This window comes from Silurus aristotelis (genome assembly GCF_946808225.1).
Source record: "Silurus aristotelis genome assembly, chromosome: 23".
Classification (NCBI taxonomy): Eukaryota; Metazoa; Chordata; class Actinopteri; order Siluriformes; family Siluridae; genus Silurus; species Silurus aristotelis.
In genome coordinates, this window is record NC_139596.1 from 1,925,148 (window position 1) to 1,952,004 (window position 26,857).

The 26,857-nt window shown below is 41.1% G+C and overlaps 4 protein-coding genes and 1 long non-coding RNA gene across 10 annotated transcripts; 1 reads left to right on the forward strand and 4 right to left on the reverse strand.

Annotated features, from left to right (window-relative positions):
* The first annotated feature begins 973 nt into the window (after window positions 1-973).
* tmem150aa (transmembrane protein 150Aa) lies at window positions 974-7,145 on the forward strand. 2 transcript variants are annotated; one of them, XM_083526519.1, is made up of 8 exons: window positions 974-1,076; window positions 1,809-2,071; window positions 2,166-2,213; window positions 2,295-2,381; window positions 3,505-3,572; window positions 3,935-4,062; window positions 4,142-4,319; window positions 4,543-7,145. In XM_083526519.1, exons 2-8 carry the CDS (start codon window positions 2,007-2,009, stop codon window positions 4,803-4,805), a joined length of 837 nt encoding a protein of 278 aa, XP_083382645.1. In that variant the 5' UTR covers window positions 974-1,076; window positions 1,809-2,006; the 3' UTR covers window positions 4,806-7,145. The 2 variants fall into 2 exon arrangements, with proteins under 2 accessions (XP_083382645.1, XP_083382646.1); XM_083526520.1 differs by lacking the exon at window positions 974-1,076 and adding an exon at window positions 1,199-1,257.
* On the reverse strand, window positions 6,521-9,389 carry rnf181 (ring finger protein 181). Of its 3 annotated transcripts, none has more exons than XM_083526522.1 (6): window positions 9,185-9,389; window positions 8,842-9,016; window positions 8,205-8,338; window positions 7,770-7,885; window positions 7,496-7,570; window positions 6,521-7,387 (listed from the first exon to the last, which is right to left on the reverse strand). In XM_083526522.1, the coding sequence occupies exons 2-6, from the start codon at window positions 8,925-8,927 to the stop codon at window positions 7,328-7,330; spliced, it is 471 nt and encodes a 156-aa protein (XP_083382648.1). In that variant the 5' UTR covers window positions 8,928-9,016; window positions 9,185-9,389; the 3' UTR covers window positions 6,521-7,327. The 3 variants fall into 3 exon arrangements, with proteins under 3 accessions (XP_083382648.1, XP_083382647.1, XP_083382649.1); XM_083526521.1 differs by having other exon boundaries at window positions 8,842-9,076; window positions 9,185-9,327; XM_083526523.1 differs by having other exon boundaries at window positions 8,842-8,955; window positions 9,185-9,277.
* A 262-nt stretch (window positions 9,390-9,651) lies between these two features.
* LOC310718739 lies at window positions 9,652-11,558 on the reverse strand. 2 transcript variants are annotated; one of them, XR_014531256.1, is made up of 3 exons: window positions 11,076-11,558; window positions 10,437-10,580; window positions 9,652-10,302 (listed from the first exon to the last, which is right to left on the reverse strand). It is a non-coding gene; the product is annotated as an uncharacterized lncRNA (long non-coding RNA). The 2 variants fall into 2 exon arrangements; XR_014531257.1 differs by having other exon boundaries at window positions 9,708-10,302; window positions 10,940-11,558.
* A 2,297-nt stretch (window positions 11,559-13,855) lies between these two features.
* Window positions 13,856-16,431, reverse strand: LOC310718150 (vesicle-associated membrane protein 3-like). Its single transcript, XM_083526731.1, has 3 exons — window positions 16,300-16,431; window positions 15,240-15,380; window positions 13,856-14,993 (listed from the first exon to the last, which is right to left on the reverse strand). Exons 1-3 carry the CDS (start codon window positions 16,312-16,314, stop codon window positions 14,835-14,837), a joined length of 315 nt encoding a protein of 104 aa, XP_083382857.1. The 5' UTR covers window positions 16,315-16,431; the 3' UTR covers window positions 13,856-14,834.
* Window positions 16,432-18,885: 2,454 nt separating this feature from the next.
* On the reverse strand, window positions 18,886-25,641 carry LOC310718029 (vesicle-associated membrane protein 5-like). 2 transcript variants are annotated; one of them, XM_083526524.1, is made up of 4 exons: window positions 24,897-25,641; window positions 23,733-23,857; window positions 20,581-20,724; window positions 18,886-19,990 (listed from the first exon to the last, which is right to left on the reverse strand). In XM_083526524.1, exons 1-4 carry the CDS (start codon window positions 24,898-24,900, stop codon window positions 19,838-19,840), a joined length of 426 nt encoding a protein of 141 aa, XP_083382650.1. In that variant the 5' UTR covers window positions 24,901-25,641; the 3' UTR covers window positions 18,886-19,837. The 2 variants fall into 2 exon arrangements, with proteins under 2 accessions (XP_083382650.1, XP_083382651.1); XM_083526525.1 differs by lacking the exons at window positions 23,733-23,857; window positions 24,897-25,641 and adding an exon at window positions 23,132-23,473.
* Window positions 25,642-26,857: the final 1,216 nt, after the last annotated feature.

The following is a 26,857-nucleotide window of genomic DNA, read 5'->3' on the forward strand; positions in this document are numbered from 1 at the left end:
CCAACACCAATCACCTCCACAGATGTTTTTGACCAATCCTGATCACTTCCACAAATGTTTTGACCAATCCTGATCATTTCCACAGATGTTTTAACCAACCCTGATCATTTCCACAGATGTTTTGACCAACCCCAATCACTTCCACAGATGTTTTGACCAATCATGATCACTTTCACAGATGTTTTGACCAACCCCAATCACTTTCACAGATGTTTTGACCAACCCCGATCATTTCCACAGATGTTTTGACCAACCCCAATCACTTCCACAGATGTTTTGACCAATCATGATCACTTCCACAGATGTTTTGACCAATCCTGATCACTTCCACAGATGTTTTGAACAGTCCTATTCACTCCAAAGTGAAGGAGCAATAATTTAGATCCCAGACATCCTCACTACCAGTAAAGCTTTTATCCTGACTGCTAACTGCTAACAGTTTGGTAAAGAACCACACCACAGTCAGGTGTCCCAATCTCTTCGTCCATATTAGTTTGGGACAAAGACTTTGTAGTGTCTTGTAATTGCTCTTTTTTTAGTGCACAATATATCCAAAAATAAGTGCACCCCTGACCCCCAAACCATTGTCTTAGAATGTCCCAGCATAGCGATGCTCTTGTCCAACACACCGAACGCTGAGGTGGACTACCTACAACATCTGACGACCTGCACAAACACCTGACTAATATCAAAAGATGGCATTCCTCATTGACGTTTTCTTTTATTTGACTGTGCGTCAGTAAGGTGTCTAATGACGTCATGTTCTCTTCAGAGCTGAATGTTAAAAATTGACTTATTTAGGTTTAATATTATTTTTAAAAAGTTTAGTTTTTTTTATTTAAACAATCGTGTACTTTTTTTCTACATTAAAAGTAATCGCCGTTTTGTGGTAAATCATCGATCTTACGCATAACACGACATGCATTATGGGTAATGTAGTCCCTAATTTCCGCCATCTTTGTTTCCCGTGAATGAATAAAGCCTGCTCGGGGAACGACATTTACCAGAATGCGGGACTGGGCGGAGAAACCGGATGTAGGCGTTAGCTTTAAAGCAACACCACCAAGGTTGTTCAGGTGCGTACCGAAAAGAATAGCGGCGCGCGAGGTATGTCCGGAATAGTTTAGGGACATTTTATTATAGATATTAAAGAAAAGTTTACAACCGTAGCCGACTAGCTTCCCTCTGTCTTCACCTCGAAGCTAGTCGGCTAATTCCCCAGCACAGTGTAACAGGCTAGCGAGGGTTAGCTGTCAGGTAAGGCGCCTTCGGTACCGGCTTTTAACCATTAATATCGCTCTCATTATATTTATTGTAGTCAAAACTATTAAAAAAATAAATAAAATCAGATCAGTCGGACATTTTTTGCGCTAATTTCGATCTCTGATACATAAATCAGGCGTGAAGTAGTTTAGAGCCTGAAACGCATTAAATCAACGCGAAAGTTGGACAAAAATATTGTCTAACTCTTCAGAACAACCAATAAATCGACTTGATGTAAACGAAAACTTCGGATAGGATTCATAAAGTTACTTTCTCCTGTAGACCAGGGTCTGGAGTGAGCTTTTTCTCATACCCGTGTTCGTGCGCGCCGCTGTGATTCGCTGCGAGGGTAAAGGGAAGAAATGTGGCCAATCAAAACACAGGACGTGGGGGTTCGGTAGCCAATCGAAGAGCCGGGGGCGGGGTTTGCCTGAATGTGATTGGGCAAAAGAGAACTCTTGGGCAGTATTATTACGTAATAATGCTTTAATAAGCATAACGTTCATTTACTTCTGTTTACCCTTTTATTTTTTCTCTCGTTACAGGTTTCTCTTGTTTTCCGGACCTGGTGGTGAGCTGAAAGCAGCGCCTCGTTTCCGTCCTCCTCTCATGTCCGTCCTGTCTGTATCCCGGTCCATCAGTGTCCCCTTTTTCTCCCCTCTCCCTTCCCCTCTCCGTCCCCCCTCGCACCCTTCTACCCCCCGTATCTGCCCCCCTGATGTGCAGGACCGCGAGTTGGACTCATGACCGCGTGGATCATCCTGCCCGTCAGCCTGGCCGCCTTCTCCATCACCGGGATATGGATAGTGTGAGTGAAGAAGCTGCTCAGTCCTGCTTTGGGCATCATGATGGACCTTCATTTATCTTTTTCTCTCTCTCTCTCTCTGTGTTTGTTTATACAGATATGCCATGGCTGTGATGAACCACCATGTTTGTCCAGTAGAGAATTGGTGAGTGCTCGTACACACACACACACACACACAAACACTGTAATTCTGTGTACATTGTTCATGTTTTTTATGTCACTGAAGGTCCTACAACGAGACGTGTTCAGAGCAAAAGGCTGAACCGGGCTTCCCAAAAACCTGCTGCACCATCCAGGAGATCCCTCTCATCAGGTCCCCCCCCCCTCCCCTACACACACACACACACACACACACACACACACACACACACACACACACACACAAAGGTAAAGTGCTGAGCTTTAGCCTCCCTAAATAATTCAAGAGAAAACTCAGGCCAGGATTGTAATATCACTGACTGAGTACTGCTAGAAACAGAAGATGGATAGATAGATGAGTGGAGAAGTAGGGGGATGGAATGATTATGTGGCAAAAATGAGTTGATGACCGGTGGGTGGACAAATGGGTAGTGAGAATGAATGGAAAAAAGAATGGATTTATGGACAAGTTTACTTATGGATGGACATGTGGATGACTAGAGCTAGACAGATGGGCAGATTCTGGAATAGATGTAGGGGTGAATGGATGGACAGACTGACTGAGGAACAGCTGTACAGGTGGATATATGGACAAAGATGGATGGATGGATGGATGGATGGATGAATAGATGGATGGATAGCGGAGTTGATGGGTGGACAGACAGATGGCTGGATGGAGGAGTGGATGAATAGACAGATGCATGGAGGAGTGGATAGATGGACAGAGGAGGTGATAAATGGATGGACAGATGAACAGAGGAGTGGATAAATGGATGGACAGATGAACAGAGGAGTGGATAAATGGATGGATAGACAGATGCATGGAGGATTGGATGGATGGGACAGATTAATGGAGGAGTGGATGGACAGATGAACGGGGGAGTGGATAAATGGATAGACAGATGCATGGAGGAGTGGCTGGTTGGACAGATGAACAGAGGAGTGGATAAATGGATGGATGGATGGATGGATGAACAGAGGAGTGGATAAATTGATGGATAGCTGCATGGAGGAGTGGATGGATAGACAGATGCATGGAGGAGTGGATGGGTAGACAGATGCATGGAGGAGTGGATGGGTAGACAGATGCATGGAGGAGTGGATGGGTGGACAGATGCATGGAGGTGTGGATGGGTGGACAGATGCATGGAGGTGTGGATGGGTGGACAGATGCATGGAGGTGTGGATGGGTGGACAGATGCATGGAGGAGTGGATGGGTGGACAGATGAATGGAGGAGTGGATGGGTGGACAGGCAGATGGAGGAGTGGATATTGACTGTGGTGTTTTGTGTTGCAGTAAATGCGGCTCGTTTCCTCCAGAGAGCTGCCTGTTCAGCCTCATTGGCAACGTGGGAGCCTTTATGGGTGAGAGTACTGCATCATCACACACACACACACACACACACACACACACACACACACACACGGTAGTGCTGAGAGATACACTTCTAATGGAAAAGGGAAGTGATGCATTCATCTGGACATTACAAGGGTGTTTATTTCACCTCAAAAACACACACACACACACACACACAGAGCTGCTGTTTTGAGGAGAAGTTTTGAGAATGCTTAATTTGTTTGAGTTTTGAATTTCAAAACAGCTCTCGCTCTGTCTGGAATCTGTGCTCTCTCAAACACTGGAAGGTGTGTGTGTGTGTGTCTGGTCAAGTAACACGGCTCGGTTACGCCTCACTAATGCCCTTTGCCCTCTCATGTTGTGTGTCCAGTGGGGATGGTGTGTCTGCTGCGCTACGCTCAGATCATCGAACACAGTCATCACTGTTGGACCAACACGAGCGGCCTGGTTTCCGGCTTCACCAACGCCGTGGGACTGGTCATGGTGGGAAACTTCCAGGTGAGTGCTGCACACGACTCTATCGCTCCCTCTTCATTCCTGTCTGAGCCTGGATTGAGAAATCCGGTTGTTCCTGCAGGTGGACCACGCCAAGACTCTGCACTACGTGGGCGCGGGCGTGGCCTTTCCCGCCGGCATGCTGTTCGTGTGTTTGCAGTGCGTGTTGACGTACCGCGTCGCCGTCACGCCTCTCGATTACCTGATGGCCCACGTGAGGGTGGCGCTCTCCATTGGGTCTCTGATCGCTCTCGTCCTCAGTATCCTTCTACCACCAAACTACCTTCACACACCAAATCACACCTTCAAACACCAGACCACCTTCAAACACCATGATCTCCAACATCATAATTACCATCCAGTACCTTCTACCACCAAACCGCAACACCTTCATACACCAGCTATAAATACCGGATGATAATTAAAAGGTTCTCTAATAAGAAACGTCCAAATCCGTTGCGTTTCTTTAACCGTGCGCGTCAGGCGGCGCCTTCTTCATCCACGATAGCTTCGTCCTGCAGCACGCCGCCGCCATCTGTGAGTGGGTCTTCACCGTCCTCATCCTCATCTTCTACGGCACCTTCACCTACGAGTTCGGCTCCGTCACCAGGGACACCATGATGGCGGGGCTGCAGAGGAACCTCCCGCTCGGGGGCGGGGCTTCCAGGGAGCTGAAGACTCCGGGCAGGAGCAGCACCACATCTACGCAGCTGAACTGCATGCCGGAGAACATCGCTATGCTTTAACCAGACCCCACACACACACACACACACACACACACACACACACACACACACACACACACACACACACACACACACACACACACACACACACACACACACACACACACACTGCTGCCTTGAAATATGTCCCAGAATTCCCCTGTGCTGCCCGGTTTTGCTACGATTGACAGACGTGATATTAAGCAACACCTCTAAATTGTTACCATGGCAATTAAAAGGGGGTGTGGCCTAGACAACGCTTGTGGTGAACCTGGCACACGGTGCTTAGCTGCTGTAACAATAACGTCCCTCACACACACACACACACACACACACACACACTAGAGGGATTTGTACCTTTTGTCTACCCAGTGTCCTTTTTTTTTTGTTGTTTTATCTCCTCCCTTGCACGAGGGGCCGTATTGTAGCGGCCTGGAGCTGCTCGCTGCCGCACGGACACGTTTGCACGTCACGCATGAACCACGTTATGGCAGTTATTCCACCCCACACAATCAGGAATTGATAATCGAGTAGTTGCGTCAGTAATCACTGCCTTATAGAGAGAATCATATTTATGCCTGTTTTTAAAGATAATATATAGAGATATCATGGGTTCTGTGTGTGTTTTTTTTTTTTTTTTTGGTGAAAATGTTTTTGCCATTATCCATCATACTCGTGCCATTCTCATCCCTCCATTTTTAATCTCTGAATTTCATGCCAACGTCCTTTTTCCCCCACATTTCGTTCCGTTGCCATGTTCACGTGTGTCCAGTCTACCAAAGCCGTCGCAATATTTTGAACTGTACGTTTTTTTGTTGTTTTTGTTTGCGTTCTGACTGAAGTGTCAACCCTCTCGGGAGTTCTCCAGGCTGGATCCTGGAGAATCCGTGTTCCTTCACCGGGAAGCTTTCCGTGGCCTTAATCTTCTGTTGCTTCAAAAACAAAAACGCTCGGTCGCGTCACTCCTTCGATTCCGCGTTTGCCGGATAGACGCGTCTTTTTTTTTGTTGTTGTTGTTGAAGGATCCCGCTGTGGGGTCTCCTCCGTCTCCACAGGATTCCAAGGAACCTGTTTACCTTTTTGGAGTAGCGAGGACCGTTTCTGAGAAGCAACAGTTAGAGCCGGGCGATCGCCATCCTCGTCGTCACTTTAATATCCACGATGCTCGAACCGTCCAATCAAATGCAGGGTTCCGACACCGGAGACTCCTTTCATATCAGCCGTGGACACTGAGCCACACCCAGTACGAGACGTCTCATTGGCCAGTGAACATGCTAATCAGAGTGCTAACGTTTTTTTTTTGTTTTTTTCTTACAAACCAGTTGTATTATACACGTATGGGAACACAAACAATCCTCGAGGATCAGAGTCACGTTCTATTCTCTTTCAGAGGAGTTTCGTCGCCTGTTTTTTTTACAAAAGAAAGCCGTCTCGCCGTTCTCGCTTCCGTCACAGTCTGAAGTGCAGCACTGCACCCATCTTTTTTTTATCAGATTTTCATCAGGCTGGAAATCGACTGACCAGCGAGGGAGCAATAGAGTCCGATTTCATCCACGTTACACCAAAGTCTGCACTACATGTGTTTTTTTTTGTTTTGTTTTGTTTTGTTTATAATCTAGACAACCTGCCATTGTATTCGTTCACTCGTCCGCCAGACAATCAGGAGTTCTTCAGTCTGCCCATTTTCTTTTTTTTATATATATATTTATGATCTATAGAAAACATCCAGCCAGTTGTTTAGGGTGAAAACTTGCCAGGTTTTTTTTTTTGTTTTGTTTGTTTGTTTCAGGCTGTTACACTTTTTTCATGCTGTATTTAAATGTATTTTTTTATCAGCACAATTTGTTCAGAAAAAAAGAAAAAAAAAAGGATCAAATTCCAGAAAGCCAAAAATCCACACCGGTGCAGAGTATTTTTTACTTTATAAAATCACGTTGTGCAAAAAAAACCACAAAAGATTTAACAAAAAAAACAACCTGTTTCGATGATTTCCATCTGAACGATAAATAAATACATGTGATTTACGTGTGTCTTTTTTCTCTCTTTTTTTTTTTTTTCCTCCAAAATAAAAGTATATTATTAATAGAAATTGTTTCATTTTGCACATTTAATCATTGGTTTAGTGATTAAGGGGAAAAAATGTTCCATAAAATATTATTTTATTCGATTTATTTATTTATAAATGATAAATGTGCGCTGTAGAGATGATATAATTTCCGTTTCCCCAAAAATCCAGACGACATGAAATATAGCCACGTTATTACGTTTTCTTTTTTATCTCCGATGTTACAAATAAATATCCGGATTATGAAGTAACCATGACGACTATGCCCTTTTTTTTTTTTTTTTTTTTTTTTTTTTTTGGAAAGTGGTTTTTATGGTAAAATCCTACAGAAGACTGAGCATCGTTTATTTTATATTAGAATTATATAGAAATAAATTTGGTCCAACTCACTTGCATCTGAGAGACAGCAGCTTGTCGGAGCCACATGCCATCACTAAAACCCTGTGTTTAAACTGTGTGTGTGTGTGAGGGACGTGTGTCAAGTGTACATGGCTCCATGTAGATCCCCCAGACGGTGTTCTCTCTGCCTCCTCCGATCCTACACACACACACACACACACACACGCCACAAAAAAATATATAATTTTATATATATATATATATATTAGATCACTGTGTATTTTTGATTGTGTGTGTGTTTTCTCACCTTGTCCTTTTTGAACTCTTCATAGTCAGGGCTATCGGTGGGAAGCTCATGTCGACACAGAGGACACGAGTTAGTCTGCAACACACACACACACACACAATACTCATAAGACAGACTGTAGTGTGTGTGTGTGTGTGTGTGTGTTTTTCTTACTATGACTATGTCTGAATCTTTTTGTTCTTTCTCAGCATGCTCTTTTTCTCTCACACAGTATCCATGATTCTTTGAAGTGTGTGTGTGTGTGTGTGTGTGTGTGTGTGTGTGTGTTCCATACCTTTCCCAGCCAGGGCAGGATGCAGCTGGAGTGGAACAGATGTTTACAGGGCATCTCTCGCACCGTCTCCTGCTCCTCGAACTCCAGGAGACACACAGGACACTTCAGCCCTTTATCTACTCAGAGACAATCAGATACACACACACACACACACACACACACACATTTGAGACACAACCTGAAGACGAGTTGGTGACACCGGGGCCCTCTAGTGGGCGTACCAATAACGTCGTTTTCTGAGCGTCACTAGTCAGAGCTCGCGACCCGCATCTGTAGCAAACTGCACAAGTTCAAATACATTCATGTGGATTTAATGGCTGTTTTTTTTTTTTTTTTTTTTTTTTTTTTTTTTTTTTTATTAGAATTTCCAAATCCCCAGAAAAAGCGTCACGCACAGAGAAGAGCTGTGGTGTGAAGATGTTGCGAGGTGGTTACCTGCTTGCTGTGGCGAGATGACGACCAGAGGAAGATTCTGCACCTCGCTCTTGGCCGCAGGAGGAGGGAGACGCTGATCCCACTCCGAAACATCCAGAGAGCCAAAGTCCACGTCCAAACCCTGCATCAGGGACCTGCAGAGGAACAGGAGATGAGACGCAGTGACGGAGATACAACCGTGCACTTACTTTTCTCCAACAGCTTTACAGAACTTAAGAACGATGTGGGTTTATCCCTGATGATGAAGTCTGGGGGTGACCATGGCAACGGAAAACTCAGATGTTATGAGGAAGAAACCTTGAGAGGAACCAGACTCTCAGTAATGTCCTTTGTACAGCTCAACATCTGAGATCATCACAGATCCAACACCAGCTGTCCAGTGTCCAAACACTACATGAAGTGGACTCCAGATGGCGCTGTTACGTCTCTAGATGGTTCGGGATGTTTGGAATCTGAATCTACTTTTTTAATGGTCCATAATCTTCATAAGGTGAGGCTGGAGCAACCCCGTGTGTGTGTGTGTGTGTGTGTGTGTGTGTGTGTGTGTGTGTGTGTGTGTGTGTGTGTGTGTGTGTGTGTGTGTGTGTGTGTGTGTGTGTGTGTGTGTGTGTGTGTGTGTGTGTGTGTGTGTTATAACCTGGCCAGTTCCAGCAGGGCGTTTTGTCTGTATTGCTCCTCAGGGTCTGTGGGCTCACAGTCATGTTCATCAAAATAGGAGCTCATGATGAACACACACACTCACTGCTCAGTCCTGTGGACACACAAACACACACAGACACACGCGGGCGCGCGCACACACTCACTGCTCAGTCCTGTGGACACCCACACGCGCGCGCGCGCACACTTACAGCTCAGTTCTGTTCTCAGTTTCACTGTTGGTGTGTAAAATTTTAATAAACAATTAATAAATTCTTATGTTATTATTGATAATTTATTGAAGATTATTTGACAATTAATTTATAATTGATGGAGTTTCTCACCGTTTCTGAAGATTTCCGCCTCAGTGTGTGTGTGTGTGGACGGTATAAACTCTGCAGTATCATCCACACACACGCAGCCCGGTCCCAAACTCCTCCTCACTCACTCCACATGACCCCTACACACTACCGACAACAACTAAACACGCGCCCTATCTAGTGCACTCAGATAAAACACAACAGCGGTTTGAGTAGCAGCCAAGAAAACACAGAGTTCGTCACTTCCGGTATTGAGTTTCAGTTTGTTCAGGGGAAAAAATACAAAAATAAATATATAAATCAAATATCAAAAAATTAAATAATTGCATTAATCAATATAAATTTTTTTTTCCAGAAAAATAAATAAAAAAATATAAAAGAAATGTATAGTCAATAATTTCTGTAAAAACAGCTAAATAAAGCAACATGAAAAAAGAGTACATTGTATTATAATATATTGTCTACATTTTTTTGTAAAGAAGAATCAATTCTTTTTTTTCTTTTATGAGTATATACATTTATTTACATATACAATATATACATAAAAAATAATTTATATAAGAACAGCTGAATAAAGCAAGAATATCAATTTGTACAAAAAAAAAAAAAAAACATAAATAAAAAATAGAAAAGCAAAAAAAAAAAAAAAAAAGCTTTAAACCTAAAAAGAAAAGGTAAAATTTATTTTTAAAAAAGGAGGAAATGGCACTCCTCCTCCTCATTATTCCTCCGATCCTGCTTCATTTGATTCAGTACTTCTTTTAATTTAGAATTCAAATTTTTTTTTATTGTTAAAATATCTTCTCTAAGGTTTGTACCTTATTATCTACTAGAGCGCTTTATGGTTTTTCACACCTCGAACACCAGAAGCATGAAGCTAAAGATGGAGAGTGTGTGTGTGTGAAGCTCAGGAGATTCTTCAGCATCGTTCTGAATCCTTGGAGGAACAAAAAGGAAATTCCACGAGCTGGTCTGGTGAGACATCATGGGAACCAGTGATAGTGGGTCCCAGTGATGATGATGCTGACGACGATGCAGATGATTAACAAAAACAATAAGCAATAACAACACGTCTTCCAGTTTACGCAGTGCTGGTCCTGGTGTTCATTCAGTCTGAAGGTGGTCCTTTTGAAGAGCCGACTCTGGAATAGGAAATTATATATATATATATATGAGATTATGATTTTTCACAAGTCTGGGATGTGCCACTAGAGAGTCTTTATGATTACAGCTGCAGCAGAACTACAGTATTTCTACATAATGAAATCACACATACACACGCCAACAGCCGCTCGGCTCTCACGTCCAGATCCTGGAGGTTTTCCCCACGCGCATTTATGTTGTTCACGTTATTCTGCATGATGGTCTGAACCTCGTCTAAATCCTGATTTACCTTCTGCAGCAAGGTCTGTTTTTCCTCCTGATTATAACACACCCAACACACACACACACACCCACCCACACACACACACACACACACACACATCAGTGACTGTTCAAAACCAGGAAACTGCTACAGAGAAATTCAGATACACAAACATTCTTTTCATGAAAAGTAACAATAAACAGATAAAGATTACACCTTTGTCAAGGGGGGAATAATATTACAGTCAGGAGCGTTAATTATTTTCTGAAAACACCATCCAGTGGTTTATTCCGTATTTCTTAGCTATCTTTTTTTTCCCTCTATTTTTTTTACGTTATATAGACAAATAACAGTAACCTTTTTTTTTTTTATAAAAACAGTTGTGAAGGAAAAGATCTTCAGATTTCACGTACCAACAGCAGCTTTACACTGGACCATGTAGAACATCCTGTTCTGCTTCAAATTTTTCAATATTGCAACAATTACTGAGAAAAGAAAGAAAAAGAAGAAAGAAAGGAAATGAGAGAAAAAAGAGGGAAAAATACTTACCATAATTGTTCTCTTTTCTGTGCTCTGTTCACTGAAGGACGTCTGAATGTCAGCACAGAAACTCCTGTAGCTCTGATCCTGAGCTCTGGTCTTGATTGCCTTATCTCTTGTGTGATTGTGTGTGTGTGTGTGTGTGTGTGTGGGGAGGGTTTGTCATCCTCATATAAAAGCTTTATCCAAAGCTTTCATATGAACTTGCATATGTATAAAAGCTTTCTCACCTTGTGCCTATGAATGGGTTGCCAGATAAACTGGACATTCCACACCTGATTCAGCTCATCAGTAATGTCACACACACACACACACACACACACACACACACACACACACACACACACACACACACACACACACACACACACACACACAAATTCTTCACCCTTTAGAACTTGACACACTTTAGTTCTTTATATTTAGATTTAATCAAAGATCTGATCCAGAAAAATAGAGTTTATACATATATATTAAACAAAATATGAAATGCGACTGTGGAATTTTTGCCGAATAGAAATTCTGGCCACAATATTTAATGAACACATTTAATGCTCAAGTAATTAAAAACAAAAAGCAACAAATGACTCCCAAAATAAGTGTTTCTATGTTTTTCTTAAAAAGAAAATTCATATATCTATATATATATATATATATATATATATATATATATATATATATATATATATATATATATATATATATATATATATTTATATAATATCAAATCAATAAATCGGGAGAAAAAACTATGGAAAAAATTTGAACAAACAAATAAATAATAAAAAGATGTGAGCAATCATTACAAAAAAATGAACAAAATATTATTAATAATAAAAAAATTTATTAAATATTTGAATATAAATTATTTTCTCTTTTTGAAAGCATATAAAATAGGGAAAAATAAGAGAAATAATGATTTGGCTAATATTAATAATACGGGTACTATTAACATAATTAATAATAATAATAATGTATAATATTAATAACAGTATATTTTTTTATTGTCTAACAGTAATAATTAAAATCTGTTGATTTTCCACAGCATTGCTCTGTCCACACAATCCGTCAATCTGGCAACCCTGTACTGTAAGATTTCAAACTCCTGGTAATGAGTGTGTGGTCAAGATTGTGTGTGTATATTTCACTCGCATTGTTCCTCAGGCCAATCACTTTCACTTTCACTTTTTCCAGAGACGAGGGGAAATCCAGATGTGTTGCATCACTTCGGTATTTCCTCAAGCTAACAAAGCTTTTATTTCAAATGTCAGATTATTCATCTTCATATCCCTTTTGTCTCAAATTCAAGCCTTTGTGATAGATGGAAAAAAACACTCCGTGTCATTAGAAAAGAATCCACGGCGTGGTGGTGTGATGAAGTGGATCTACATCACACCACCTTTAGATTTGATTTATGATGATTTCCTATAATATCATAACCCCTAACTTGTCACTGAACCAGACTCAGATTTATAACAGTTTCCTGATAAGAAGAGAACAACCCCAGACGTCATATCACTCTCAGTTTCAGCCACAAAACGTGCAATGAGCAAAAAAACTACATCGCACACCTGCCCAGCTGTTGCCGTTAATTACTGTAACACCGATGTTTCGCTTCTGCTTCTTTGTCAAACTGTAGTTCTGTTTTTGTGACTTTGTTTAGACATTATGTTCACGGTAGTTGGTCCTACATCGGTTTGACTGAGGAGGGTGGAAAGAACTTCCGCACCAAATTCGGGCCATGTCTTGCTAACGCTCTGTAAGGAATTCCTGAAAAGAGTATTAGAATCTATCCGTTCAAGCAGAAGTCCAGGCAGGTGGTACAGGTCTTACGCTCTCTTGATTATTTGCAGAAATAGCTAATTCTTTATACCTGGCCAAAGAAAAATTGTGCAGTGCATGGAACTTGGGGTAAAACATGGCCTTGGAATCCTTGGACCCCACACCAAATTCAGAGGGAATGCATGTTGTGAATGCATCATGCTCCAGAACTACCAGACTCCAGTCACCTCATACCCCAATGATAGTGCCCCCATCCCCCAATAAAATAAAACCTCTTTGACCCAAAGTGACCCTCCAGACTCTGAAAAGCAAACAGTGATTCAATATGATACTAACGGGTTTAGTTTGAACAATCGGCACCATTTAGTAACAGAAGAAAAAAATAAACCTAAATCAGATGATCTTAAAAAAAAAAAAAAAAGGAAGTCGCACAAAAGATAAGCGAATATACAACGTTTGATTCGACAGTTACAACCACAAAAATCCCCTTGAGTACATTTTACAATGTTCATCATCATGATACAATATCTGTTCTCCTTTCAACTGTAGCTGCAATCGTGGTGCATGGGTGGTGCTGTAGTGGAAAAACTAATCAACAATGGAGAACCGGGTTTCTGCACCAATGCTGATTGGAGGCTACTGTTATTCTACTTCTTTTTCTGAGAGAAAAAGTCTGGTTAAAAACTTCAGAAGGTTCCAATGTACATTTCCACCAATCTATCTCTATTTAGAACAATCCCTGGATAATTTATTCCTGCATCCACGAAGATCTTTTCTACAACTTGACGGAGAAGGTTTCACCAAAGTCACTTGAGGTCGTTCGTAACCCAGAGGCTCAAGTGTGTAAATCGTTTGCCATTTAAGGGAAATACTGAGGTAGATTCTTGAGCACATTATAGAGAAGTGAGAAATCGTGTGGCATTCCACATTCACACACACAATAAGATGCAAAAAACACAATATTTTATTAAAATCCAACAAAAAACAACCCTGAAAAAGCAGAGATGTTCATGGTTATATTCTTATATTTATACAAAAACGATCAATTGTACAGAAAAGCTGACACAAGTAACATTCTGAAGCAAAAACCTGGAGTTTATTGGAACAGCCTGTAATTTCATAAAACTATAAAACAAAATTGCTAGATGAGTGTGTTTTCTATGTACTCCATCTAGATTCTGCTTTCAGAACGTTTTTTTTGAGTAAAAACTGTGAGACTATGTGGAACATTTGTTGTAGAGCTCTGATATAGATGCGTCGTCGAGAAAAACAACTTCCAAGAAATGTGAAGTTCACAATAACAGTAAATACTGTAGGGACAAAATGTGGGATGGGATTTTCAAAAAGATTTACATAAAAATCTTTTGTCCATTGACTGTATATTAACATATATATAAGAAAAAACTCCCTGAGACAAAATGAGAGGAAAAACCTGTTTCAGGAAACTAAATAGGAAGGAGAACTAAATATGCGTAAATATACAATGAATACTGAAATCTGTAACGACTTAAACCGGAAGATAACGTTTAGCGTGTGCGAGGTTTAGCACAGACGTGATGTGTGCTGTAACACAAGGACCGTATTCGGCCATTTTGGATTTCTCCACATTTTTTTCATCAACATTTTTCCACCTCTTTGGCAGACATTTCTTTTTTTTTGCCCTGTCTGTCTGTCTGTCTGTCTGTCTGTCTGTCTGTCTGTCTGTCTGTCTGTCTGCCTGCCTGCCTGCCTGTCTGTCTGTCTGTCTGCCTGTCTGTCTGTCTGTCTGTCTGTCTGTCTGTCTGTCTCTCTGTCTATCTTTTAAAGACATGAAGGGAAGTGTTTAGAAATTGTATAGACAATAGATTTAGAACAAAAAGAAAATGTGTATTTTTGCACAAACATCTGAAAACATGAATCACTTCTTCTTTTTCTTCTTCTTCTTCTTCTTCTTCTTCGTCTCTGGCTGCTTGACATTTTTCACCAGTGTCTCTGATCTCTTCGTCCTTATTGTGAAAGCCCAACAACGATGCCGATGATGATGATGACCAGAGCAACCAATGCTAAGGCGACCACAACTATCTTCCAGATCTTACATTGCAAACCTGTGTTTTCCTTTTCCCTCTTGTTTCTCAATTTCTTCGATGTCTTGTGAAACCTTTTGCTCTGTAATAAATAATATACGAACAAACTTATTCAAAATTCAAGTTCGTATTTGGTCAATTGTATGTATTTACAGTATAGCGTAGGAACGTGATGTCCATTTTGTCATCCCACCTACATAACCCCAACCAGACCTACTGGTGATTAGAAGTTTTTTTGGTTGGACTTTTTAAGTTTCGAAAAACCAGAACGCACAAAATTGGGGAACAGCTAACGTCGTATACGTGTGCATATAAAAAAACGTCTTACACTCTTAAGCAGCGCCTCAGCTCTCTCATCCAGTCTCTCGAGTTTTTCCTCACGCTCTTTCACGTTGGTGTAGTTGTCCTGCATGATGACCCGGACCTCCTCCACATTGCCCTGAAGCTGCTCCAGTTTGATTTGTCCCTCCTTTTGAACACAAACCAAACACACACACTGAGAACGCAAAATATTTCGATTGAAAACCATCCATGTCCATTTCCAGTATGAGCATTGAAAACTTCTGAGGACATTACCCACAATAACTAGTTAAAAAAAAAAGAAAGGAAAAGAGCGCCACCTTCAGGCCAAAAATAAATGTTTTAAATGTTTGAATTTTTTAAGTTAAAACAGAATTCTAAAAAAAATAATACAATAGTATCAGGGGTGTTAAGAAATATTGGTGTTTGAAGTTTTGTGTGTGTGAGTGCGGACATACATAGCTTTGGAAACCTTAATTAATAATAAAAACTAAAATTGTTGGACTCGAAGGCACTCGCAATGTTTTCGTTTTTTCGTTCTCACGTGATTTCTCGTTTGCAATTTGTTAAATAAACGCCACAGGACAATGGCTGCAATGTGGAAAGACTTGCATTTCAAGACCCAAAAATAGCAATGAGGAATCAATGTAGAACGTTTTCGTCTCTCTAGCTAGCATGAAATGTTTACGATTGCTTTACATGATTTCTCACATGCATCATTTATTTCACATAATTCATCTAAAATCACACTAAATCGAGTTCTTTTGGACAGTTTTAGATCAGAACATATATATTGACATTATGTTTTATATATATATATATATATATATATATATATATATATATATATATATATATATATATATATATATATATATATATATATAAATATAATCCCCTCAGGCCACACCAGACTTTTGACATCATGATGTGAATGTATATATACATGTATAGACCTGCAAGGTGCTTCAGGTATCTCATAACAATTCAAATCACGGCAAACCTTTACGGAACGTGAAAGCAGGGAAAGTGAAGCTACTTTGAAGTCGATATTATTTATATAAAAATCAAAATTACAAATACTTTACCATGTCGGTGGTCATTTTCCTCGTTCTCTTCTTTTCTTCCAAAGGATGTCCGTTCCTTGTTTCCCGTTAAGATCTTCTCTCTGAACTCCCTCTCAGTCCTCTGAGCTCTTTTTTGAAGCAGTGTTTGGTTTTAACCTGAGTGTACCTGTATACGTCACGGGTTGCCAGATTCAAGGCAAACATGATTCAACAATGTATGTTTCCTAAGACCACTGGGTCCTCGTAAACATACATTCTTTAGATTGCCTATGGGTTCTTTTAAGCATTTTAATTTATGCTTTATTGTCAGAAAGAAAAAGAAAGACCTATTTATAAATATATGAATTCCATTAAAAGAAATAAAGAACATAATGGACACTTTTCTGGTTCTTTTCACTAAAACAGCAGCCTGTAACTAACTTTCTGTCTGGTTTTCTCTTTAAAACGATCACACAAGGAACCACAGACAACTGATGCCATTTGCAAGGCAAATTTTGGAGAAACATTGATGCAAAGGTGAGTAGCCTGCAGGCCACATTTACCAGTTAGACCTCCAACCAAGCCAAAGAGCCAGTGGCAAGTTCACAACCAGGAAAACCCCTTTATCATTAAGTCGCTGAACCCCTTACCATTGGATAGGACAACTCTCTGCCACCTCCTACTGCTGGATCTAGAATCCCTGCCAAAGACAGAAGCTGTTCCTCTTAGCTTACTTTGCTAACTCGTGAATACCCTCCTGCCCACTGAATGAAATGCCACTAAGAAATCTTCACATCCACAAAGCAAATAATTGCCCCCACCAAGCTTTTCTGCAAGCAAACACTATACTTAAGTTCTTCTTTCTCTTTAAGGCTGACTCCACCCCCACTTCCTAGGAACAGTACATTTGGCCATTGTCACCTCATGATGCTTGAGGTGCTCGCTAGCCTGAACCTGCCCCTGTCTGTTTCTTGTGAACTGGTTTGTTGATTTCATCTGCTTTAGACCTGCTTTATCTTCTAGTGCTTATAAACAAGGCAAATATATATGATGGCCACATGGAAACATTCTTCCCACACCAGGCTGATTAGTCAAAGCAGTATAAATTGGTTTGGACTTTCAGTTTCACCATAAGCTAGCTTTTGTGCATTTCTGTTGCTGTTTCATGACTGTGGGGGGCCAAGGGTTTATAAACCATCTCAAGGTTTCACACTAGTTATTCTACCAAATGTAGTCTCTTTTGACCCCCCAAAAATCTGATTATTTTCAAACAGAAAAGCTGGTAGATTCTGGACATCTCAGTCAGTCTCTGTATCAGTTGCCCAGAAGTGACCAGGATCACCTCAAAGGCTGCAATGAACGAATGAGTAGATCGCATATCCCATTGCAGTCCTTTTCTGTAGTTGTGTCCACCCACATTTTCTGGCACCTGGCCTACTGAATCTGAAAATGACCACAGTATGAACTTGGGTGTCTCTGTTTGCAGGGTCGAAATGAGGAAGCCATGAGGAGCCATGAAGCAGATGTTATAAACCAAACATTTAGAGAAAGACTGTACCATGGCCAGCATCTAAGTAATCTTACTCCACCTAAGAGGTGAAGGATGTTTGGAATTCTGTGGAGCCAAATAAAAGTGTTCTTGCACAGTTGTCCTACTTGGTTTCTGATATTCAAGGACTTTATCAAATGCTATGTAGCTACACTACTTTTCTTCTCCAACACCACGCTCTAAATAGACTTGAAAAGGTTTCGATTTTTTCCCTCTTTTTTCTAACGTTCCACATCAAGTGTGCTCTTGAATTGGTTTCCTTGCCACCATTGTCCTGCAGAGGGCAGTACTGCACTAATGAATCTCTCTTCATAGAACTTCCTGCTTTAAAAAAAAGAAAAAAATAATTTCCTTTCTGTTCCCAGCCATCACTGATAATAGAATCTCTATGAATAGCTTTGTGTATCTTTTCCTTACATATTTTCCCACAGAGCAATAAAATGTGATGTGCAATAGGTCCCAGTCTGCTAACTGTGATAGCAATGGCCTGGGCCATATCTCAATATACTCAACTATTGAGATATCTCAATATACTCAACTATTGAGAACTCCTCAGGATCTCAGAAGACGAACAGGAATCTGTAGATCATAATGGACAATGTTGGTGGACTGACTTTTCTTGGTACCACATCCCTCATTCAGAAAGCAGAAAGCTAATAAATGAGTTATCAGGACTGAGGAATTACAGAGGTAAAGCAGTTCCTGTGGGTTTTCTGCCACAGGAAAGTCCTCATAAAAGTCCTCCACACAAACTGTCGAATAATTTTTATATGACGCCACACTGCAGAGTGGTTTTTTGTTTCGAGCCATGGCATCAGAATCTCTGGATTTTTAGCTTGTTCACACAAAAGGGATTGCTTCACCCTGGCTTAAACCTTTTTTTTTCTGCTTCCCTGGATCTAGTTGAAGGTTTGATCATTAACTTCTAAACTCGTAATCGGCTGTAACAACGATTCGTTCCATCCAAACTCTCTTTCACTACGTTTCTGAGGTAAATTTCTTTGCTCGACAACATTTAAACGTGTTCAAAATAGGACTTTTAACAAAGCATTAGAAAAGTAATCACTCAGGCAGCAAAATGAACTAAATGTTTTGTATTTAGGACAAAAATCATCATCGGTCTTACAAACAAATTGACAACTCAAAAACGGAAAAAGGAAAAAAATACCACATTTGCTTTAATTGTAGCAGCATGAAGTTCGGACGCACCTGAATCAGAGGCGAAAGAACGTGGCTCACAATGCTGAACGACAACAAGCTTTTGTGAAGCGTTTTTTACTTTTACAGGCAATAGAAATTGGAATCTTTGCGAATTATACAAGATTGCACTCTTAGAAAAGAAATTTCTACGCTAGGTTGTACAGGTGGCTAATCCGTTTAGCGAAATAACATTCAAAGTGGGATCTAATTAGATCTTTAAAAAAAAATAAAAATAGACACCCATTCAAGACTGAACTTCGTAGTAGCATTTAGTAACAATTTCTCCACAGAATTTTATCCTACGTTGTGGATTTTCCATTCAAGGTTCCTAACAGGGACCCGTTTTTTTTTTTCTTTTCTTTTCTAAGAGTGTCCTGACAGGATGGATTCTTTAAGTTCACCATTAATAATCCACAATCACATTTTTTAAAAGTCTTCATTCCTCAGTTTGAAGAGTAACACTATGACCAACACCATCATCCAAATCCATTCCAGCAGAAATGCTTTCGAAAGTGGGTTCACCTTTGGCTTCAGTGTCCTCATCCACCGGCTCCTGTTTCGAGTCCAGATGTTTGCACAAAGGCACAAGTAAGTCAAGTAGAAATGAAAGCAAAAGACGGCAGCAGCTAACGTCCACAGGTACCACCAGATCTTTGAAGGGACGCCTCGGAGATCTGAAGACGGGACAAAGGCGACGCTTGAAGGTATTTTGAGCTTTTATGAAATGATCTCCGATTTTCCTGAGCAACCCGCGAAAAAGAAAAAAAATTAACAAAGCAAGACGACTCTTTCTTCTTTTTTTTTCCAGCAAAATTTATATTATCTTTCTTATTAAGAAGAATTTAGGGGGACTGTGGTGACGATGATGATGACGACGGATATCAGGATGACCACGCAGACGACTCCCACGATCAACTTCAGCCTATTGTTCTCCCATCGCTTCTTTTGCTTCACTTGGTACGTAGTTTTGGAAAAAACTTTGCTCTGAAGGGGAAAAAAAAAGGCACAACCGTAAGAGACCAGGAACGTACCATTCTCAGTTCTCCGACATTCTTTTTGTTTTAATGAGATTTTTTTTCCCTCAAAAAACAAGTAATTATTTCAATTCTAAATGCATGCAGTTGACTTTGATGAAGATAATAATTGAACATGGACCAGCGTCTGTGGAAACTGTTTGACCTCTGAGCCCAAACTTGGCCCTCACTCCGACCCCTCCAGCTGAACACACACACTTTGGTCGTTCCTCTCATCACAAAAAAGGAAATAGCGTTCTAAAATTAACCCTATCAGCAAAAATAAATAAATAAATAAAATATCAGGATGTCAATCCTACATTCCCCTTATCAACTAGTGTTAATTTATAGCCTTCAATATGGCATTTCCTGTTCTGGCTTACACCAGTGGAAAGGATTAATAATGACACTAGAGTCTGAGAGCCAGAAAGCATGATTAGTTTGTTTCCTGGTTTCAGAAAGTCGGGCAAGAGGATGTGACCTGACTTACATAACAAAAAAAAAGGAAAGAATAAGAATAGAAAATAAAAACAGTGTGTGAGAGATTATTGGAATGGTCACCTGTTCCAGTAGATTGTCAGCTCGGTTCTCCAGGTCTCCCAGTTTCCCTTCCCTCTCGCTGGCCTTGTTCAGGTTGTCCAGCATGATGCCGCGCACCTCCTCCACATCATCCTGAGCCTGCTGCAGCTGGCTTTTCCCGTTCTCCTGAACACGAAAAAAAATTACGTACGGTAAACGAGACAGAAAACAGGAAATGGAGAGTCTAACAGGAGAACAGGAAACAGGATAAGATCATAAAACATTACGGCAGACCAGGAAACAAAAGAAGGTTACGAAGCACAAGGTCAGACCAGGAAATGGGGAAGAGATGGTAAAGCGCAAAAGGATAGCAAAGAAAAGAGACATGAAGAAGAAGCTGGAAATAGCAGAGAAATAAACGATGAGACAGTGAGATGACATGATGAGAGACTGGGATATTGGACGAGACACTACTTCGGAACGTGATGGAACACCGGGAAACCAAGAAAAGACAATATGTCTGGACATATGATGGGACACTAGGAAACAAAGACAAGGTCATAAAAGAAATGATAAGACACTAGGACATGGGATGAGACAATATGTAGGAACTTGATGGGAGATGGAAATAGAACGAGACAGTATGTCGAAAAATGATGGGACACTAGGAAACATATGAAACAACAAATCAGGACATGATGGAAGACGAGGACATGATGGAAGACTTAGAAGCGGAATGCGCTAATACATCAAGACATGATGGGACACACAGAATTAGGAATAGACAGTATGCTAGGACATGAAGGGACACTAGGAAACAGAGATGAAACAAAACAGAAAATGGGACATTATGGAAAAAGTGGACATGATCACGAATGTGGGTATAAAATTGTGTAAAAAAGGGAGATTATAGATGTTTGAAAATGTTATGCAGACCCAGAAGAGGAAACCGGAAAGGGACTGGTCAGTAATGTCTTTTAGGGAAGAGCGAAATGTCACAGGAAAAAGAAAGAGAAAGTGAGTCTGGATGTTACAGTAGGACAGGGGGAGAGAGAAAGTAATCTAGTAAGAAGGAACATGGAATTGGAAAACTGGGCAAGGGGTAAAACCCCCAAGATTGTACACTGAGAAAGACAGGAAACGCAACAGGAACAAGGAACCCAGGCATGTAGCGAAAACCTTGCAAAGAGGACATGAAGATGGGAACAGGAAGTAGCTGTGACAGCGCTGAATGCTAATAAGAAGCTTTAAGATTCCAGTCAGAGGTTTAAGCTAGTTTACAGCATGATTCAGCAAATCCGGGGACACATGGGAAAGGTTATTGGTGGACGTGGTCCAGGCTGGTTGTTGTAATTCGGGGGAATGTAAGACTGGATGCTTGCCCTTGTGTGTGTGTTTTTTGTCTTCTCTCTTTTTCTCAAGCAAATACAAAAGACAAAGTGCAAAGCCTGGGCCACTGTGTACCACCAGAGTGGCCTCACAATACCCTCGCTGTCAGAGTGCCACGGGTTGAAAATGGAGGCATTTGGAGTCGCTGACCTGCAGTGACCTTTCCAGCCTCATTATCATGACAACTCCACACCCAGGGACGTAGCACAAACGCCGGCGTGTGCGCCCGAGAGATAGCTAATCACCCGGTGAGACATACTGTGAGAAACGTACACGCCCGTGTTTGCAGGCAAACCTGCCTCGGATTTTTTCGTCTCGTAAATGATGGACGCCTCTGTGCCTCTAAAAACAGGAAATACCTGCGTGTGGGGTCTACGAAAGCAAGAAACTTCCCCTAACCGCGCTTTCGCCGGTTTAGCAAAGGGCACCCTGGTGCATTTCTCACTGTTCCTTCCACAATACGCCGCCCTCCCAGCATCAGTGTACGTTGGACGCCTTCCAATCCACACACACTAATAATTCAATAGGGCTCTCTATAAGCTGGAGGTGTTCCAATCTACACACACTAGTCACCTTATAGGGCACTTTAACCAGCGGGGGGTTCCAGTGTAAACATGCTAATCAATGTAATCGCTACGTAGGTTTCTCTTTAAGATGGACGTGTTCCAATCCAATCGATACTAATAAATCCACATATCGGGCGCTATAAGATGCAAACACACACACTAATCACTATATCGAGCATTAGAACCGGGAAGTGTTTCAATCTACTGCCACTAATCACTATATAGAGCACTATAAACTATGTTCCAATCCACACACACACACACACACACACACACACACACACACACACACACACACACTGTAATTACTGTATAAGGTACTTCACCCTGGAGGCATTAGAATAAACACACACTAATCACTATACAGAGCATTATAACCTGGAGGGAGGTGTTCCAATCCACACACACTAATCACTATATAGGGCACGTACATCAGGTATAAAAAGATTGGAACATAATCCCCAGCAGGTGGGGCTGCTGAGTCACTGTTACCCCAAATAGTTACCCCAATGCTGATTCTTCATTCTGTAGTCACCGCATGAGCTCACACACGCACACACACACACACACACACGCACACACACACACACACACACACACACACACACACACACACACACACACACGCACACACACACCAGCGAGAGAAACATCTCCATCTTCACCATGGCTCGTGCTTATCAGGGTGGAGTTTTCCTCCAAACACTTCCAGGGAATACAATGAAAACATTGAGGATCTGAACGAGGCAACGACAGGATGTGCCCAGTCCAAGCACTTCCTCCTGTCACATCCCGCCTTCTCTTCCTCTCTTTCCTCTCTTTCTTTCTCTCTCTGTCATTCCTCAGGAGTGGGAATTTCCTCTCATCTTGCTCCATCGAAGAAAAACCTCCATCCCCTCATCTCTTTTATGAGAGAAATTTGCAGCTGTCCAGAGACATTTTGGCTAAAGCATGAGACCAGCTGCAAGAAATAAAAAATAGACTCTGTGTGTGTGTGTGTGTGTGTGTGTGTGTGTGTGTGTGTGTGTGTGTGTGTGTGTGTGTGTGTGAAGACCATGTCTATCATCCAGTACTTATGTAATACCAAGTGCTCAGTTTTTTCTTACACACAATCAGCAGATATTCTCAGAGCTTTAAGGGTGTGTGTGTGTGTGTGTGTGTGTGTGTGTGTGTGTGTGCACACAAGTTCAACGACAAAACAGAAGACAGAGAAGGAAAGAAAAAAATAATGAAACTCACCATCACTGTCTCTGTCCTTGTCTCTGTATCCGTGTCACTCAAGAACGTCTTTTTCTGGACGTCTGAAATCCTGTCAGCTTTAAACTCTTCCACGGTTCTGATCCAGATGTGCGTCTCCTTATTTTCTTTTTTGTATGACAGAGAGAGAGAGAAAGAGAGAGAGAGAGAGAGAGAGAGAGAGAGAGAGAGAGAGAGAGAGAGAGAGAGAGAGAGAGGGAGAGAAGGAGTGTGTGAGTTCTCACTTCTCAGCTCCTCTGAGTGCACTGCTGTGTGTGTGTGTGTGTGTGTTTGGTTTTTAAAGGGACCCTCTCAGCTCTGTGGTTGCACACGTGCTTGAGTCTGTCCCTTGTCCCAGGGTTGCCAGATTAAACTAAATAAACATCCACCTTCAAATCTATTATGACTAAGGCATAAAATAATAATAATAATAATAATAATAATAATAATAATAATAATAATATTAATATTAATATTAATAATTATAATTATTATTAAAACAAAATATAAAATATGAAATATAGTCGTAATATATATATATATATACACACACACACTAATCACTATATAGCTCATTATAACCCGGGTGTGTTCCAATCCACACACACTGATCACTATATAGATCATTATAACCCAGAGGTGTTCCAATCCACACACACTGATCACTATATAGATCATTATAACCCAGAGGTGTTCCAATCCACACACACTGATCACTATATAGATCATTATAACCCTGAGGTGTTCCAATCCAAACACACTGATCACTATATAGATCATTATAACCCGGAGGTGTTCCAATCCACACACACTAAACACTTCATAGTGCACTATAAATTTGATGGGTTTCAGCTGACACATTTACTCCACTACATAGCACAATAAAATAGAGGTGTTCCAATTTATGCACATTCACTCTACAATTCATTTCAAACTGAAGGCGTTCCGATAAACGCACCGTAATCACGAGGTAGGGAACAATAAACCGGGCGTGTTCCAATTTACATTAATTATATATAGCACTATACGCTGGATGTGTTCCAATTGGCACATACTCGAATTAACCATCAGGCGTTCCAATCCGCACACATTAATTGCTTTGTAGGGCACAAAAAGCCAATTTTCTGTATGTAGCACTAAAAGTTAGAGGTGTTCCAATATACACACCCATTATTCACTATATAAAGCACCAGGGATGTGTTCCAATCCACACACACTGTCCGGTCATCTGACTGCTCGGTGGGCTACGGAGGTCGAATGAAGACTGCTCAGGGTCCTGGGCGTTTTTGGTCTTGTTGGAGAAGGTGCACTGTGATGTCACAGATGTAACTTATCATGAATGGTAAACGGTGAACCATTTCTACACACACTAATTACACACTCTATCACACTCCATCAACTACATATTACACTAGAAGCTGGAGGTGTTCCAATCTACACACACTCTAATTACTATACATGTCTATGCTGTAAAGGCCAAACAAAGTCAAATCGCTCAATCTGGCAACCATGTCCACTACACTTTCAGTTTCCACTCTGGCTGCTTGCCTCCTCCACCCAAGTGTGAAAGGAAAAAGGTTTCCAACGGCTCCATCCTTCTGCCCCAATCGGGTTTCATGAGCAAGACGGTGATCGTTTCAGAGCTTTCAGTTTTCATTTCCTGGCCCTGTGGAAAAAACCAGAACTGCCCCCGTGGATGAAGCAAGTGGTGTTGCATTAAACGTGGGTGTTACTTCAGTCTGGTATTTCCTGCACAACTTTTCAACCAAGCGACACTATGCAGTGCAAAAGTATTGGGCCCAAAATGTCTTCACCATGAGATTTCAGGAGGTCCGAACCTCGTTCCTGCATGACAGTGCCCCTGTGCACAAAGCCAGCTCCATGAAGATCTGCTTTCCATGGGCTGGAAACTTCTAGAAGATCTTGAGCTGTGTGCTTAACATTACCTAACCCCCCAACACCACCCCCCCTCCCTTTGGGCTGAATAAAATCTCAGAAATCTCCACAAAGATCTAATGGAATATCTCCCCCCAGAAAACTTGAGGTTATGGAGACTTAGTATGGAATGGTGTCCACAAACCTTTGGACTTTTTTTTTGGGGTGGGGGAACCAAAACATAAACTGAAACCGCTATTGAAGAAAAACGCATCATGGAAAGACACACACACACACACACACACACACACACACACACACACACACACACACACACACATTAAGAATTTCCCAAAATATCTTAGTAATTTAATTAGTAAGCTATTTCAGGAAATTGTGTGTGTGTGTGTGTGTGTGTGTTTAATTCAAGAGATTCAGGTTTCAGGGTCACACTGATTCAGAAATGATGCAAAAAAGAAACAATCATTTACTGTCATTTGATTAGGAGTCATGATGCAGATCTCTTGAATAGAACACACACACACACACACACACACACACACTGCATGACGGCAAGACCTTTAAAATTCTACTTACCCCCTTCTAGAACAATACACACATTATTTCTCAAACTGGCGTGTGAAGGCACGAATTTTCTTCCTGTCACATGTTTCTCTCTCCGTCACACTCGAGCTGCACCACCATCATCATCATCATCATGATCATCATCACTGCAACCACATCCTCCATCACAACATCTGAGTGCAAACGTTCCTACACCCTTCGACACCACAGCAATGCATGCTGGGAATATCACTATAGTGAAAAACTATTACATGTCATCTGTTATTAAAGGAATGGAACATGGTCTCATGATCAACCTGAACTTACTTGAAGTTGAAGGGTCTAACATCTACACACGGACATTCTCCATCTAGTGGTGAACAAACCTCAGTGCAGCCATAAAAAAAAATAAAAAAAATAATAAGACTGTGAATATAATAAATTTGTTGACACCTGACCATAAAACATGGATGAAATATTTTTAATCTCAACCCACCACATAGTAAGCTGTTATACTAATCTCCACTTTTCTGGGAAGATTCGATTTACCACTAGATTTTGTGGAGATTTGTGCCCATCCAGACGCTGATGGAGGTCCCAAAGCTGTTCAATAAGGTTGAAGGCCGGAGAGATCTATAGCAGGAGATCTTCCAACCCATGGATCTTAATGGAGCCGGTTTTGGTGCCCG

Coding starts and splice junctions, on each gene's coding strand:
- rnf181 (XM_083526522.1), bottom strand. CDS start 8,927: ATGAGCTCCTATTTTGATGAACATGACTGTGAGCCCACAGACCCTGAG. Junction 8,339..8,841: donor GCCCTGCTGGAACTGGCCAG/GTTATAACACAC, acceptor GTTCCTCTGCAG/GTCCCTGATGCAGGGTTTGG. Junction 7,571..7,769: donor TCCTGCCCTGGCTGGGAAAG/GTATGGAACACA, acceptor TGTGTGTTGCAG/ACTAACTCGTGTCCTCTGTG.
- LOC310718150 (XM_083526731.1), bottom strand. Junction 14,994..15,239: donor CTGAGGCGCTGCTTAAGAGT/GTAAGACGTTTT, acceptor TATTTATTACAG/AGCAAAAGGTTTCACAAGAC.
- LOC310718029 (XM_083526524.1), bottom strand. Junction 20,725..23,732: donor CAAGGACAGAGACAGTGATG/GTGAGTTTCATT, acceptor TTTCGTGTTCAG/GAGAACGGGAAAAGCCAGCT. Junction 19,991..20,580: donor CTGACAATCTACTGGAACAG/GTGACCATTCCA, acceptor TTTCCCCTTCAG/AGCAAAGTTTTTTCCAAAAC.
- tmem150aa (XM_083526519.1), top strand. CDS start 2,007: ATGACCGCGTGGATCATCCTGCCCGTCAGCCTGGCCGCCTTCTCCATC. Junction 2,214..2,294: donor GTTTGTCCAGTAGAGAATTG/GTGAGTGCTCGT, acceptor ATGTCACTGAAG/GTCCTACAACGAGACGTGTT. Junction 4,063..4,141: donor TCATGGTGGGAAACTTCCAG/GTGAGTGCTGCA, acceptor TTGTTCCTGCAG/GTGGACCACGCCAAGACTCT.